Source organism: Ciona robusta, chromosome 4 (assembly GCF_009617815.1).
Source record: "Ciona robusta chromosome 4, ASM961781v2".
NCBI lineage: Eukaryota > Metazoa > Chordata > Ascidiacea > Phlebobranchia > Cionidae > Ciona > Ciona robusta.
In genome coordinates this window covers 2,019,052-2,036,300 of record NC_143238.1, presented here as the reverse complement: position 1 = coordinate 2,036,300, position 17,249 = coordinate 2,019,052, and the positions used below count along the sequence as shown (strand labels likewise).

At 40.7% G+C, this 17,249-nt stretch overlaps 1 protein-coding gene and 1 long non-coding RNA gene across 2 annotated transcripts; one reads left to right on the top strand and one right to left on the bottom strand.

The window, feature by feature from the left end:
* Positions 1-139: 139 nt before the first annotated feature.
* Positions 140-16,715, bottom strand: LOC149736506 (uncharacterized). Its single transcript, XM_089876698.1, has 14 exons — positions 16,417-16,715; positions 14,739-15,255; positions 14,122-14,212; positions 13,972-14,054; positions 12,505-12,590; positions 9,127-9,313; positions 8,211-8,366; positions 5,835-5,981; positions 4,720-4,894; positions 3,297-3,422; positions 2,830-2,964; positions 2,431-2,598; positions 1,914-2,319; positions 140-1,533 (listed from the first exon to the last, which is right to left on the bottom strand). Exons 1-14 carry the CDS (start codon positions 16,713-16,715, stop codon positions 705-707), a joined length of 3,405 nt encoding a protein of 1,134 aa, XP_089732824.1. The 3' UTR covers positions 140-704.
* On the top strand, positions 15,279-16,753 carry LOC149736505 (uncharacterized). The gene is made up of 2 exons (XR_016384913.1): positions 15,279-15,880; positions 16,424-16,753. It is a non-coding gene; the product is annotated as an uncharacterized LOC149736505 (long non-coding RNA).
* Positions 16,754-17,249: the final 496 nt, after the last annotated feature.

The window sequence follows — 17,249 nt, the reverse complement described above, 5'->3', positions numbered from 1 at the left end:
AAGGCTTTGTGGCCAACATAGTACTATGGTGGCCAATACAGTTTAAGTTTGCCGATGAAAGCACCGAGCCACCGAGCTTCAAATCATTTTACCTTCAAAGAATCTTTTGTATCTAGTTTACTTATCCAGAAAGTCGGTGTACTGCACGTGTTTATTTATTCAACGAAGAGCACCCGCCGCAGTGGGATGCCTGAGTTAAAGTGAATGAAAAAAAACGAAAAACAGCAAACAATTGATCGTTCGGCGGAACCAACAAAAGACAGGAAGACGCCGTAAAATAAACTAAGAATGCACACCTTTCTTACATATCGATACAAATGGTCTCTCGTGCTACATGCAAGCACGCACGTTTGTGTAAGTGAGCGGGCGAACTGCAATGTTAGCAGCAACACAAATTTATACAAAAATGAAAAAAGGCAGCGATGAAGAAGCGAAAAAAAAACGAACGAGGAACAGACGTGGGAGGACGCGGGTTTCGATACAGAAATGTGTTTTGGTATCTGTACATCTTTGTAAAAACAAAAAGCCAATGCAATTAGAAAATAAAATAAAAAAGGCCGATTGAAACAACATTGGCAAGGTGATTGCTCGTTCGTGTCACGTCAAACCAACATTTTATAAGTTACTCGCCAAATCTTTGGCACGAAATTCTGCGGGTTAGTGACGGAAAATGCAATATCTTGGGTGAAGTGAAATTATAGCGGCTACACAATAACTTCGTTGAGACCGTCTATGTAAGCTGGTGGCCTCGAGGTCTTAGCAGCTTCGTAGCAGGTGCTCTTGTCCGCTCTGTAGTCGCCGGTGGTCGCAATACAGGAGACTGGACGTCGTCTTTGTTCGTTTTTCGAGCGCAGAAGGACTTCTACCTTTCGGGGTGTGTTACCGGCGCTGCCATTGGGACCGCCATGTGATGAAGTCTTTCGGTTGCGCGGGTCGGCGTCGGATCGTTTTCTTTGCTGCTGGGGAAGCTTGCTGTCGGAGAGTTTACGGTGCTGAGCTGCGATGGTTTTCTGGCACGCGTCGCTCATCTTGCGGTAATGGGAGCTCGGAGATTCGATCGCGTCTTCCGCGGGGTTAGGAACCGTCGGGGGTGACGGGAGGGAAGACAGACGCTCGATGAGTTTTTCTTCGAACGCAGCTGGTATGTTGTTATGTCGGTCGCTGCGACAAAGCAGCGAGTCAGTTGAATCGGCCAGGTCGTCTACGCTCTTTTGAGCCGAAAGCATGGCGCCAAAATGCGGGGATGCTGGGTCGACCATAATTTCCACTTCGTCTGCAAAATCCTTAGCGTCGTGCATCGACTTATGACGGTGGTGTCGCTTTCCTCCGGACTTGTTCCTGTGACGACCACCGCTTTGGTGAAGACCAGTTTCAGTGCTTGCACTTCTCTGCATACGGCCACCAACTACGTCATGGTCACGTGATGAACGCTTACGATGTCTGTGACGTCGAGATTTTTCTTCCAAACCATCTTTACTGCGTCTGCTGCTGTGTTGGACGGATGTACGTTTACTGGAATCCGATGACGACAACCTAAACAAATGGAAAGGTTAACTTAAGAAATACGTTTGTTTTTTGTCTAGTACGTTTGTCGTATACATAGTACTGTGGTGTAAGATAGCGTTAGCACATATTGTAGTGGGGTGAGAAATGTGGGACATATTTTCAATTTACCTTCTAGTCCCATTTGCTAGTAAACAAAGATCAATATTAGAATATCCTAAAACAGCATCAAACTTGGCACCACTTTATACTCAAATCTATGTAATTTCTAGAACTTGTTTTTGTAATAAGCCAGACAATTACTAATGTTACACCTGAATTATTCATACAGTGTCAAACTTCTGCAGGAATTCAAAATTCTAGCATTACAAAATGTACAGCAAAAACGTGGTTAATATTCAGTTTCTTACTTGTGCTGGCGTGGTATTGTGTGCATGTCATCGTAGTAAGTCCTAGATCCTCTGAGCTGGGTTGGTGGAATGTCCCTCCGAGCACTCACGTGGCTGAATGCAGACGCCCCACTGGACGAGATGTAGGACAAAGCGTCATGTGACAAGCTATGCTTCAGCGCGCCCGGCTGGGGCAGTCTCTCCAACGATGCTTCCTTAATGTGTGCGACTTTCGATGGGTAGCTGTTGCTGCTTTGTGTGACTTTTTCGACACCGGGAGACATAACACGCTCTATAACCGGTGACGCAGGAGTAACGTTACGCATGACGTCATCTTCACTTTTTGAAACAGTGGGCTCGGGGAAATCGAAGCAATCGCCCTTGACAGTAAGCTCACTATGGGTCGTCTCAGAAGTGCTTGACAGCTCTAAAAAAAAAACAAATATAAATTAAATAAAATTCACAAATTTGTGCTCATATAATAAATAAGTAATATAATCTCATTATAAAAAGCATGAATGAAAGTATTTTATTTTACCTCGTTCTTCCACTGGAGCGGGGACAACCGGCAATTGTTCTGTCAAATCGGAAACACTTAAACTCTTGTGCTGTGGCGCCGCTAAGTGTTTCTCTGTCACGCAGATCACACCGCCGCTAGGTGGCCCATCTAGCTCAATCGGGTCGAAATCGTCCACGAACGCGTTATCTACATTCCAAAATTAAACGTCATTTAATTGTTTTGTTTACGACAAAAAGTAAAACCATTATACGAATATAGTCCACCACAACTATTACGATCCTTAAAAATATAACCTAAAACCGAAAAACACAACATCTAGAATATTTTCCAAATGACCTACACAACATTTAACTATTAAACACCCATGCTATTTTTAAACTAGCAGTAATCAATAATAGGATAACTGCGACTTGTTACCGTTTTCCTCCACTTCGTCCTCGTCTTCATAATCAGCTTCGTTTCTTTGCTTGGAATCACTCTCAATACCAGAGGTATGGGAGCTGCCATGACTGGTGCTTGAGTTATACGATTTGTAAAGCTTCTCGCGAACACCTAAAGGTAAAAGTAGGCTGTTAATACGGTAGATAATATAATATGTATTACATTCCAAAATTCTAAAAAAATATGCCTTTATAATTTATTTACAAAATAACAACAATATCTGGTATTGCTGTATTGTGTTAAAAACTACAGAACAGTAAAAACTACAAGCCCTCCGGTAATACTTGAACCCACAACCCCGATAATGTCCAATCATTTAGTATCAAATTTATGCCATCGATAGTGGATATAAATATCCAGTTACGATGCCCGTGCATTTCCTGGATAGCTTTACCAATACTTGTTTTTAAACATTCGTGCTGTGTCTTGAGAATTTTGCTTACCGGATTTACTGTTGTTGGACTGAGGGCTCATTTCCCCTTCCCCACCAACAAGACGTTCTTCAACCCCTTTGACGTCATATTCAAGATTCTTGCCGCTGATGTACGATTCGCGGTATTGACGTTTTGCTAGGTAAAAAATTCCAGCGGTTAGGATAAAGTAAAACCCTATAAAAGTTACACTAATTTAAAAAAATAGTAAAACACATATGTAAATATGTAAAATATCAGCGGGCACAAATTTGTCAAACAGAACAATAGTTGTGTTATAAAAACTTGCGTTGCCCTGCCACGCGAGGATAAATAAGGTAAATTCGTTCAATACCGTTTGCGAAAAGCTCAGGCACCAAAAGAGGCTTATTGAAATGTAAGTATTTTAGGGTGTTTTGTTGCGCGGAGGAATCGTTTTCACTGGGTGGTCAGAACAATTGCAAATAATGGAGACCGTTATTAAACTACAGGGTGCCTGGTAATAGATAAGGGAGACGAAGCGAGGAAAATGTGACCGCACAGCGCGGTCTTAAGTAGTAGAGATGAGTCGAGATAAGGAAACGATTGTCAATGTTGGAGTGTTTGCCACTGACCACAAAATACACAACTCGAAAGAATCTACGATCTCAAGTAAGTGGATTGTACCATCCGGACAAGGAAAGCGGTTCCTAATCGGCTCAAAGGTCGCTGCACTGGCATACCGCGCGAAAACGGGCGCTATACATTTAAATCAACCATCCAAGTATTTGTATCACCAACTAAAACATGTGTTAACTATTTTTGCACGAACAGCAAACAGAAATCAAGCCTCCTAACAACATGGGAGTAGAACATGGAATAAGGTTCTCACGTAACGATAAGCGCTTGCTTCGTAAGTCGCCATTGTCGCCCTAAACATGGCATTTTAATCCGGGAGATTAGATAAGATTGATGTAACGGAGTCTTCTGCTATAGCGACCGACATAACCAACAAGTGATGATGTCATCATGGGAAGTTAAGCTATGTTCTGTGTTTTGTGTGGTATACAAGTTATATCTTGCGGCATTGATAGCATGGGAAATAGGATTTGGGAAGTTATAACAGTTTCCCACGCTCGGGTATACTAAGTCACTGATAACAAGTGAGTGGGCGGGGATATTTGATTGCTGAATTAGTTTCCAATTATCATTGATTCACTTGAAGGGAAAAAAACAGATTAGATTTTGCATAGTAAGTAGGGGTAAGATGGAACATGTTTTTATTCATTTTTTATCGGCCAATTTGGTGGAAATATAAGAATATTTACAGATTTTTTAACAATAGCCCCGTGACTTTAAAAGAGCGTTGTTAATTAATCAAGATACAACCAGGAATATAAGATTTAAGTTTCCACTTTAACTGCATCCCACCTTACTGATCAGTACTATATGTTAATAACTAAGAACCTAAACTTACTTGCTCGACCGTCCAACTTTCGCATGTGTTGTACAAAGGGTGTCAAGCTCATATAGAGAGAGTGAGTTTCTCTGAGTAACCGCAGCAGGTACTTGGACCGGGTGTGGCTGCCTGTGTAGTACGTCAAGCGGCGGCTGGCTGGCAAATCTTCTGGATATATCTCAAACCTTTTTGCCTGGATAACAATAAACGGTCAAGATAATAAAAACCACAAAAAAGCGACGATTGGTTTTGGTAAATATTACAATTTGATAACGAGAATTGTACTTGTGCGATAGAAATTAGTGGGTTGTGTTAAATCCGATAGTCGGATGGCAACCTTGCATGGGCGAACTATGTAATTGCAGGCACTGACAGGATTTGCGGCTATTTTTAGAACGCGTTGAAACTCTGTACGTGAGAATGGCCTAACGTATTATGGGGTGTGGAGAAAGTCATTTCAAGCATGAAATTTCAGTTGTTTGTTGCAGGGATAAAACATGATTTGTTATTACACATTTTTGTAAAACTTTTCTCCTAATACCAAAACCCAGTATGGAAATTTAAAAGAAAGTTGTTGCCCTAATAAGGCGAAGGAAATTTTGTCTCGAGATTAAACCACATATTAGTCATTTTATCGTTAACGATCGGCGAGACCAAATGTATGGTATATGTATGGCCATAATAGGATGATATATAGTGGGTTAGACTCATAAGTGACCTAAACCGGATAAAACCGCTGCAATCAGCAATCAATTACCATTAAAACACCACGTTGTAATGACAATGACGTAAACGTGAATTACGTAAATGTTGATGAAACATGCATTACGTATGTGTATGGTATATTGCCCGTGACTTTGAGCTCAAGGGTTTTAAATCAACTATGATATAAGAACATTACTCAAAGGCAACTGTGTTTAAGTTTCTATTTATTTATGCAACCTCTAGACTGTTGAATACGATGTTAATTGTTAAAAAAACGAAAACATGAAATATGGGTTTTGGGTGCTACCAGTACCGTACGCCTATATTTGTCCCGCATACTTACTTTAATTAATTAAGAGGGTCCAGTTTGAAAAAGTAATTAAACTAAGTAAGAAAATATAGCCTTAAAATGTTACAGCAAAACTTACAGCAAAGAAAAGTCGACCAACTTTATTCCATGGAAACTCGAAGTCAAGTAGATGTATACCATCGTCTCGTTGCGGGGCGACATGGTGAATTCTTATGCCTTGATGGTAGATCCCCAGTACTACGGACGGCGTGGTCTCTTTTTTTGTCTGTGGAAAAAAATTGTCGAATTTATAACAATTTTTTTTTTGTATTTTGGTGGCAATTTTAATCGAATTTTATTTTTTTCTGTGTTCTGTTTTACTAAGCGCGGGTGGAGTAGGTTCTAAGGAAATGTTCTTGGAAAACTAGGGAAGTCGAGAACTTTATATGGAAAAGCGCTTTATTTGGAAAGAGTATGAGATCGAGGCTCGAGCTAAGAATGGCGTTTGGTTTCTTATTTTTCTTGTGCACAGCGGAGGTCTTACCGCCATGATAGCAAAGAATTTCGACCAGACGGATCCCAAAAACGACGTGACGCGGATAATTTAATTGTCTGGGGAGGCGGACGACTAAAATAACTGTCTACTTCGGGCAGCGAAAAAATATTCTTTGCTAATAACGATATAAATAAAACTTAGAGATACAATGACTGCGTTCGATCCTACATGAATTAGTAGCGCCGTATTGTCTAAAAATTAAGCAACATAATACAGGTCACAACATGTACGTAATGGTTGGTTGCGACACAAAAGTTTTGTTTGTCGGATTCCCTGTTTAGCTTTTTAATGACCGCGGTAAGGTTACACCGCTCGGGACGAACGCTCTGGGATCCCAGAATTCCCAATACAGTTCGGACAAAGCCTTGGGTCTGCGGTTTAAGGGACAATTTACGTCAAAAGACTCGGCTAACGTTTGGCGAAAGGATATTGCCGGATTCTCCACAAACCGTGAAATTTCGGTATTTGACAAAAGATGGGTTTTAACAGTCAAGTCACCCCTGCTGACAGAAAGTGTGACGTGAGTCGAAGGCGGTTCGAGCTACTATTACGTCATAATCCCCCGCTGTTGGTCACAATGGAAAGTTTAAAACCTGGGAAATGATCCAAGGCACACTGACGCACAAAATCTGTCAACAAAACGTTTATCCTTAATCAAAAATCACTTGTTTTACTGAAAATTTGTGACTAAAGTCACGCCGCAGAAAATGGATACCCTATGACATAATGAAATAAGGTAATAACTGTGACACAGAACAAATCTACAGCTTAAAAATTACGTGAGTCATGGGGGTGTATAGGCAAAACAGACACTCGCATAAAACCGCTGGGCAGAATAGGAAACGAAGAGATTTCCGCGGCGGCCAATGTTTATCGACTACCAGCAACAAACAAGTGAGCTCCCGATCTTAAAAGGTCGGAAACTGACGCCAAATGAAGTGCTGGGCCAAGTTGTACTTGTTGAAGATTGAGATTAGTAGACTAAGGGTATGCATCATTGGCTACAGCGGGTAATTACTACGCGTGGAGCAATCTACTTAGCATTATACGGAAGGGGAAGGTATGCTAGTAAAGGTTATAGTAATTTCGTTTTCGCTTTTCCGTGGCCAGCAAAAGAATGTGTGCAATTTACGTTTGCAAAACCGCTTTAAAGTTCACTCCCAAAAATTCCATGACGTAATTGAAAATTTTAGCACCCTTGTACGGACGAGACTTTCACATATAAGGCTGGCCATGAAATGCAGGTTTAGCTGTGACCCGCAGTTGGTGGTCAGTGCGTATGAAAGGCGAGCGGGCCGCTTTGATGTGTTTGCTTTGCGCCCGGGGTTGGACTACGTCATAGAACGATGACGTAATTTCTGGTATTTACGAGCGACAGTTGCTAGGAGCGAGAAGCGGAAAATTCACCATAAACAATTTGTTCTTTGCAGCACGATATACAATTAGCAAACTATATGCGTGAAATGTACGTCCACTGAAACATGCTGTAATCTCATCAAGACATGAAAACGAAAACCGTGTGTAAGAATTTCAGAACATGATTTACAAGCACCCAGTTGTGTTCTATAAGTTTACATACGTTGTAGCTGAAACCAAACAGCATTTTCTACACTGGCTTATGAATTACTGTTCTACACTCTTGACTTTTCCATGAAATTAATGTTGCATAACATTTTGTTTAAATTAAAATCAACATCACAAAGCGGTAATCAGCATTGAAACGCTATATTTGAGCGCTGATTAGCATTGAAACGCTATATTCATTTTAGTTTTTCATTCCATTTAGTAGTAAACAATAAGCATTTAAAAAATTATTAAACCGTATTCTCACGACTCCCACAGACCGTTGTTAATTGTTTAAAACACGATCAGGATATTTAGATATAAAGTGTACTATAAATTTTGCCCACGTTGAATTTGCGAATGTTAAAATCATTACAATGCTATTAATATCCATACCTTGTACAGTTTATAGTAATGCACTGGTACGTCCTCTATACACGAAGCTTGTTTGATGTACTCTGCCTGAGCGTTAAACGGTGTTGTCTCAACCAGTTCCTTATGCATGGTTGGAAGATGGGACCAAAAATATTCCGTGGCCCATTTTTTGACGAACTGCAGATGTAAAAATTTGTTTACACAGCTTGCCCATTAAGTTGTTTTAAAAATGACGAAAAAAGTTTTCGTTTCTTTGCTAACAACGTCGGAAGTAAAAGCGATCTACGTAAACATCCTTTCGGCATCGATAGTTCCCGAAATATCTTGGTATTGTGATAAGCAACACGTGGTTTTGATATTGCTTTCTTAGCGGGGATTACAAAATAAACGAGGGCAAAGGAAGACCTCTGTCCGCGGTTCCTGATCAAAATAACCCAATAAAAGGAAATGTCGTTGAATGATAAAGTGCGTTACGTACGTTGTCGTATACACGACAATGGGATGTTTTTGTAAAACTATTTACGTGTAAACTTTTCCCATTACATTGAAAGTTTTCATTGACAACTGAAAGCGCATTTCTTAACGTAAAAACGTCAACTCATAGAAAAAGATACGGTTTTGTATATAGTGGGGTAGGGGAATATAGGACACCTTTTCATTCCATTTTCTCGTTCCATTCGGTAGTGAACAAAAAAAACAATCAAAGATTTACAAAATAGTTTCCCCGCGGCTTCCATAGACCGTTGATAATTGTTTAAAACACGAACAGGATATGTGGATATTATGTGCTAAAGGTGTCCCGTTCTCCACGGCCCCACCCTATACTATATAATATATTCTATATGTGAGTTCCTGCGGCGAGGCAGGGCCTGTGATTTAGGTCATGTTTGGACCCATATAATTCTATATAGCACATCTCTGTCACACAAGTACTTACCCACGCTGGAACGTATTCATGAGGATCAAAGTATCGACCAGTGTGTAATGCAGGGTCAAAGACACCCATGTCTAAATGAAGCGAGGTGGCCGCTAAAGTGATCAAGGTTTCGTCCTTGGTTACAACTTTTGACTGCAGGACGTTCCGCTTTAACTGGAGGTAGTAGTGGTACCTTGATTCGTGGTTACTGTGAGGCAAAAAATAACGTTGAGCTTCACTGTACGAATTAAATTAACCTAATGCTGATTGCTGCAATTTTCTGCTGCGGTTGTGTTGTGCACAATATGGGAGTGAAATTCTTTGCGATAAAAGTGGTGTTGGGCATTGCAGATCGGGTAATTGCTGGTGTCACAACGAAAGCACTTCTGCGTATCCGTTCACATACCTCTAATTAACGCGGTTTAGTGAATTTAGAAAGACAGCGAGATCAAATTTTATGTAAACACGGGCGTCGAGGAGAGAAATTAAACTCCGTCGACACAGGCGGTCATATAGTGAAGTTTTGCAGCTCGACCGTCCACTGTAATTAGCGCTTAAGTGTCACTACACACATTACATTTCATTAGGACGTGTATTTTTACATGCTCGCAGCTTCGGGCGTGTTTACCTACACTGCCACACTTATACCGCTTCAATTTACAACACCAACGTGTTGATGCGACGCCTTATTAAAATTTTCCACTCGCAATCGCTATACGGTGTTAGCCTTATTTCGCCAAATCCTTCGAACTAATATCTTCAAGTTAATAAAAGATCTGCTTTTTAAGAGTATACTGTTTCTTAGCAATCACGCGGTCTTTTTTATTTTGGCCACCGAAGAGGGATTAAGTCAGATATCATAACACTCGACCGCGAAACGTTTACTAAGTGGACGCTGGCGGTTCCAATGAAGGACGGTTTGTTTTTCTACAAGGTTGCGTACTTAAGCATTCCACCGTGGCAGTGAGTCGCTGGTCGAACACTCTATTATCGTGTTTGTTTTAAGGCAACATTAAACTACGATTTGTAATGGAAAAAGGTCAGACTGTAAAATAAAACAATTCCACTGTGTCGGAATCAACATCGACTTTGAATAAATTATAGATTAAACGCCGAATCTATTTGGAGTCAAGAAGTGTCAAAATCAGGCGAAAATCAATACTAAGATTTCGTGGGTGATTTTAATGTGACATCTGTAGCGCTTGAAATAATAATAATATTAAATTAGGATGCAGACCAGAAAAAAATTGACAGAAATGCCAAAATGGGGTCATGTGTTACGAGAGAAATCTTAAGCGTTAATTCGTTTTGAAGGATGGCTAAAGCAAGCTTGGGTAGAAGCGGCCGTCGTATAAAGCAGCGATGATTAACATGTTTTGAACTCAATGTCTTTGTTTAAGTTATCTATTACTGGCAAGAGGAGAAGTGCGAATTTTGGGAAATGACTTAGTGATATATTTGATCGTTTTGGTGAAGTAAAAATACCATTTTTAAGATGCATTGTTGATAGCGGGAAAGTTAACCGTAGTGTGATTCTTATCAGTGTTTCAGGTGATAATTTTACGTAGGTTATCTAATGGAAAATACTGGAGCAACGAGAATGTGAGGTTCTCGGGATTAGTGATGGTTTTAGTGGAGACATATCGCATATGTGGGTCATGTTGTGACTGTTATGCAACCTAAGTCGTGACCCCGAGCTCCAAAACACGACCAGGTCTTGGCGAAGGAGATACGCTCTGTTTAGCAGTAGGTATCCCTTGGCATTCAAACAGGACAGCTTTGGAGTTCGATAGCTCACTGTATGCCCCGTATTTCCGCTTCGACGAGCGCAAAAGCTTTGTTAAACGAAGTCGTGATTTTTGAGCCTAAATACTTGAAGCTCATGAATCGGTCAAGTCGCGTTTGGTTGGTTCCGTGGCTCGCTGGAATGCGAGGGCGTAGAATGTCTCATAGAGTGATTGGTCACCACGGTTCGATGACCAAGCGCGGGTTCATTTTTTTAGTGACGTATTCGTTAAAATATGTTCCGCAGTCGGCAATTCGTCATGTCGAAACAGTTTGAATATCTACTTCTGTGATTAGCGTTTGTGTGTGAATCTATAACGGTCTCATGTTTTATTGCCGCAGGCGTATATCCAATAGCAGCCTGGCATATCAGCCACGATTCGTTACTTTTAATAAGAATGCAGGTCCTTTAATAATGAAACCGCTGATGCTTTATCAACCTTCTTGCTTTAGTTAGAAGCCCGGCTATTAGTAAAGTTCTAAAGACTTGAAATAATCGGCTTTATTGAAACGCTCTTGATCGTATTAAGGACGTCCCTTCTATACAGCAATTTCAAGCACCGCCGGCTAAATTAACAACGGACTGTCCGTCATTACAGTTTAATTTGATTGAGAAAACGTTAAATTTACGGCATTCAATTCTAGTTAATTAAACCCTATATACCAAGACGGCGCCCGAATCTTACAAGGTCGCCTACGTAATCCCATTGAGTTTTTTCACTGTTTACATAGTTTTACGTTCCGGGTGATCTATCTTATACTTGGCGAGCATCCGACAGGCGCCTTGTTAACATCAACTAAACGCTTTGTACGAATTTCAAGTCAAATGTCTTTTTTCGCAGAAAAAACAATAGCGTCGAAACTTTTAGGTTAAGGTTGGGCTATATCGATATCTCAACAACAGAAAATTTTAACGAATATTTTTTACAAGACTAATTTTAGATTTCACGCTTGGCAGGCCACGTTAAGCTTAGAATTTCAGGCAGGAAGTATACGGGATTCCAAACCTTGACATGGCCGGGTGAATGTTAAATGCAAGCGGTTATTTGCCCCCGTTACACACTATACAGTGGGCGTTTTGTAAATTACACGTGATCCGCCCACGCAATATCATAGTGGCGAAATAATAACTTTTAAGATGACTCAATCGCCTTTATAGGTTAATACCGGAACTATAGGAACCAAGTCGGACGGAACTTACATTGACTAAAAATGAAGATAGCCATTAATATAGTAGGGTAGGGAAAGATGGGACACCTTTTCATTCTATTTGGTAGTAAGAAACCATATCCCCACGGGCCACGACTCCCATAGACCGTTGTAAACTGTTCAAAACACGATCAGGATATTTGGATATTCTATGCTAAAGGTATCCCAAGCTCCCCCACCCTACTATATATAAACCAGCCAAATGTCTTAACTGGCGCTAAGTCAGTAAACGCAAAGTCATTGAAGTTGGCACTCAACACACAGACATAGTTTACCGTCAAATCGCTCAAATCGACCGGCAAAACTACAGCCAGGTATACGGCAGAATGTCTAGGCTTAAAAGCAGTTGACCACAGAAAAAGCATCAGCTGCTTATTGGATTACAAGTAACGACCAGACGCTTACCAAATGAGCTTTGGGTGCTCCACGTAATACTGTACTTGGAATTGAACTGTGAAAACCGCTGATGGTTGAACGCTTAGGTCACTCGCCTGTAAAAGCAGATCGACTGAGTTAAACGGTTTGAAAAGTTAACAGTCTAACAATATATTAGTCAGTGGTATACCGCAAGTGTGTGGGTAATTTGTTATTATTATTTTTCATAAAAATGTGAAACTCTGCGGTATAGGAAGTCATGCGGATAAGTTTGTGTTAACTGTTAAGTACATGTTAACAGTTCGATATTTTTATTAGCAAACATGAATTATTCGGTATGTAATTACCAAAATAGTTTGTGTTAAGTTAAGTACACCTTAACATTTTTATCGAATGGTATGTGCTGTTGGCTGTTGCAGAAACTATGATAATGAAATGGGTTCACTTTGGCAAGTACGGAAATATGCCGAGACTTCAAATTAGATCCACGAAACCCGCGCAGTGTGAGACTCATTTACAAATCCGTTGTATCCGCAGGCGTTGCATGCAATGTAAACACATGATTTCGAAGTGTGGGGATACACAAGGAAACAGTTACCACCATAGACTTAATACTGTGCGAAAAGCACGAATTTGTGAGGTTTCGGTGGGAATAGATAAAGATTATAAAATTCCGCAAACCGTTTTTAATCCGATTTGATGAAGGATAATTGCGCGTATAAATTCAAAGTCGGTTTCTTAAGGTCGGAAAGCTACTTCTGCTCGTAAACAAAAGCCAACAAAACAACATATCAGTGACAAGCCTGATCGTAGGTTGGTAGGTATAAAGGACAAAACAAAATTCGTCCAAGTCAACGTTTGGTAATGAGGTGTCTCGGGCAAGTGGCGCTTATTGGACAATGGAGCGCGGAACTGGATACGTTGTCGCAGGTTCTGCTCTTTCATTGTTGTACGAACGTGTTATCAAAATTGCCAATGAGCGGTTGAATCTCAGCCCAGCACACCTGTGATTTGTGCGGTCATCAAACCGCCTTGTGACGTCACAAGGGTGAATTTAAGTACCGAAAGTAAAGGGGCGGTGACGACGCAGTTATGCAGTGACCGTGTGCCAATAAAACTTGCTCTTTAAACTCTGAACGAGCAATTTATTGATTTCATTTTGGCGTAGTGCTTTAAAAGTTAACTTTAAATGGCGGATGACGCGAATCAAAGTACTCGCTCTCAAATCGAAAGTGTCCCCCTTAGGACGGTTAAGTAGTCGAAGCGGGGCAAAGCGCAATGGGGCGGCTACAATACACCAAGTACAAGGCGACTCAGTGAATGTATCGATTTGAAGTGTTCGCCAGCAACTCATGTTGCTTGCGGGCCCCGCTTTCTAACTGTTCAACCCAAAGTACCCGACGAAGCAAAGCAAACAACTGCTTGAGACTTTAGATAAGCGAACGACATGAATAAGCAATAAAATGTAATTGCCTCTCAGGGCAAGTAAACTCTTACCCGTCGTTTGAGGTCCTTGCCCCATTCTTTTGGCGCGTACTTGGATAAACGCTGCTTCGTGTCCATAAAACGATGCTCATTTTCTGTGTAAAAACACCGGTCACACACTAATTTCATACAGTGTACGAACTATAGGTAAAAATTACTTACCGATAACAGCTGACAGGCCGAAGAAATGGCTCTCTTTGATTGAATACATGGTACATACTTGGTCGAAGACATCTTTAACAAGCGCCTTTGCCTGCGAGGAATGTGAGCTTATTAAAACAGGATGACTTATTGACCAATGAGTGACCAGTGTATGAGATAGCGTTATCTCGCGATAACATTTAGCGATGCGGTGCTAATGCTATCCAGACATGCTCCTGAATAACTTTCATTCTACGTTTGATTCCTGGCTTTCTTATGTATCAGTCATCGTATTTGGCTAATGGAAGTTTGATGTAAAAGGGCTAACATTTATGGTTTACCTTAAAACGAGCGGTACTTCTGACAAATGTGCTACATATGACGTAACAATATCTACGGTGATTTAACTATTAATAATACCGGATATGCAACAATTAACAAATGACGGATTTAAAAGCGCGGGATGCGTAAGATAAATGTTTATACAATAAAACAAGATAAAAAGTACGCATGTGACCTATTGTTTTAAACAAATGCTTATAAATTCGTCATTAACTTTCGAGGTAACCAACTGATGGTTTATTAGAAAATCCCCGACTTGGTTATTTTTAGCACGTTACAGTTACACATACACTTACGTCAAATACTAGAAGAATCGAATCGCCAGTAAGTAGGTGCACACGAACTGGCTTTTTGCCGGAGTTCGACTTCATAATAGCCGCCAAGGCACGTTCACGACGCCCGCACTGCAATTTCTGCTGCTCCTTATCAAATACTGCCCTTTTGCCTGAAGCAGCTTCTTGGTAAATCACAGGTACAACGGTGGAATTCTTCGTTCGAGACTCGAAAACAATAGGTTTCAAGCGGTCCGTATCGGCTACGGTTACTGCCTTACAATCGGCAAGTTTACAGTTGCCTAACTCCTTATCTGGTTGATTACTCCCGTCCCTTTGCAAGTTCTGACCGCAAGCAGGAGCGGTAGCAACTACAGTAAATAGGGATGCCCGCCTGCGTTGGTACGGTGGGCTGTTGTCCCCTTGATTATCGCCGACCGAAAAGTGGTTCCACTTGCCCGCGACAATAGAATGCTCACGACTTGTCACTGCCTGCTGCTTCTTTTTGTATGGTATTGCAGAAAGCACGTTAGCTCGACAACTAGAGAGAAACGAAGGTACGAATTAGAGCTCGTTCTAGGTTATAGGGTAATGATTAGGTCAGTACTAATTGACTCTAGCAGCCGCTTAGTTCTGGAAAGTCAATTACTCCTTGCGTTTATACAACTGAACTAACGCAATGATCGCACTACTATCTTTATTCTGTCGTAGCAAGTTAAATATTCCCATAAACCTATAGGCTACCACGCGCCTGTCATAGAATTAATAACTAACAACTGTGTTGGTAAACATAGACTCATCCCTATACCCACAACAAATTTCCTGTCCATTTCACTCACTGTAAACCTGTCCCATAGAAAACAAGGGACAACAGTTTTACGATGCTTTTACAACCGAGCCACTTTACACGCTGACAAGCAATTCAAACCAAAGCATCAATGAATTCGAACCCCGCAATTCTAAACTGCGAGTGCGCGAACCTTCTTCTTTTTTTAGTAGGGAGATAACAAAGAGAATTGCCTTTTTTCTCGGGCGAGAGAGCAACAATTGACCCGATTCGTAACGTGTAAAAAGAGATAAGACAATAGAGCTAATATTGAGTTAACGTTGTGCGTTGTATTTATCTTAGAAAAACAATTTGAGCTAAAGTTCCAGCCAATATCCGGGTAATAACATTCGATATCAAGCATTAGATAGTTTAGAATGCTCAATGATATCTTGATTTAGGAATCTTTAATAAATAAACTCGTTTTACACGAAGGCATGTGACTGTCTGTTTTCATATAAGTTATCTTACGCTCTGTATCCCAAGATAAAATTAAAACGGTTATAATGCGCTTTTCGTTTATAAAATCATGTAAGCAGATTAATCTGACAGTCACAGAAAGCAATGTACACATACTTTCACGCAATTAAACATGTTCAATGAAGTTGGGGTAAGATGGGACGTAATTTCACTCACTTTTCTCGTTCCGTTTAAATAGTAAAAAAAGAATATTTACAGAATTATGTGACCGCAACCTCTCGACCCTGAATGAGCGTTGTTGATTGTTAAAAATACGATTAGGAAATATGGGATTTAGGTGCTAACGGTATCCCATCTTATCCCACTATACTTAAACCACTTTATTATTTGCAATAAATTTCCCAACTTACCTATGCACGTCCAAGCAAGCAGTTAACAGTTTTAACCCAAACTTACCTTGCAGTCGCCTGCGCAACGTGGTCAAGTGCGTTTTCCGTCACACCAATCAGCCCAACGTTGTGCACGAAGGAACACGTCAAACACCGAACCTCTCGGATGTTCTTCCGATTTGAGGAAACCGGTTTCCACCGGATTGGATTAACTCTTCTAACTTGACCACTACTGCTACTGCGAGGTAATGGTACAGGATTCCAAGTGCCGAAACTTTCAGTTTTTAAGGAACTTCTCTTTTGAGGAAGCGGAACGTTTTCTTTCGGTGGTACTTCCCACTTTTTTTGAAACTTTTGTGTCTCCATCAGTTTGTAGCTGAATACAAATTTGACATCGACGCTGAATTACTTCTCTTCGAAACACAACTCTTCTCTACGAACTACAATACCCACTCAAGTTTTAAGAACGCTATACCAAACGAATTCGAAATCTACTTCCTTTAAACAGCAGTTTCATTAAATCGACATATGAACGAAGAGAAAGACACGGTAGCCTATGCGATGGTTCTATATTAAAAATACCCAAACCAATCATAACTGCGCCTGCAGGGCTAGGAATGTTACGTATATAGTAGCCTAAACAACATTTCCATTTACGACATTCCACGGTAATATACCCAGGACTGCGCTACAACTTACTGTGTGCGTATGCTACAAAACGGTGAGGGGTGTTTTGACAGGGATTTGGTTTCTGGTCCGTCGCTTCGTCAACTAACTAGTGTTGGACCAATCACTTAGTCGCTGTTGTAACCTAATATCTTACGGTTTGTGTGCAAGTGTGTGTTGCCCACTCGCCAACGCTGTTGGATTATCTATCTATACTACAGCATTTAATTCAAA

Coding starts and splice junctions, on each gene's coding strand:
- LOC149736506 (XM_089876698.1), bottom strand. CDS start 16,715: ATGGAGACACAAAAGTTTCAAAAAAAGTGGGAAGTACCACCGAAAGAA. Junction 12,591..13,971: donor GCAAGGACCTCAAACGACGG/GTAAGAGTTTAC, acceptor CTGCTTTTACAG/GCGAGTGACCTAAGCGTTCA. Junction 8,367..9,126: donor ATGAATACGTTCCAGCGTGG/GTAAGTACTTGT, acceptor TTACATCTGCAG/TTCGTCAAAAAATGGGCCAC.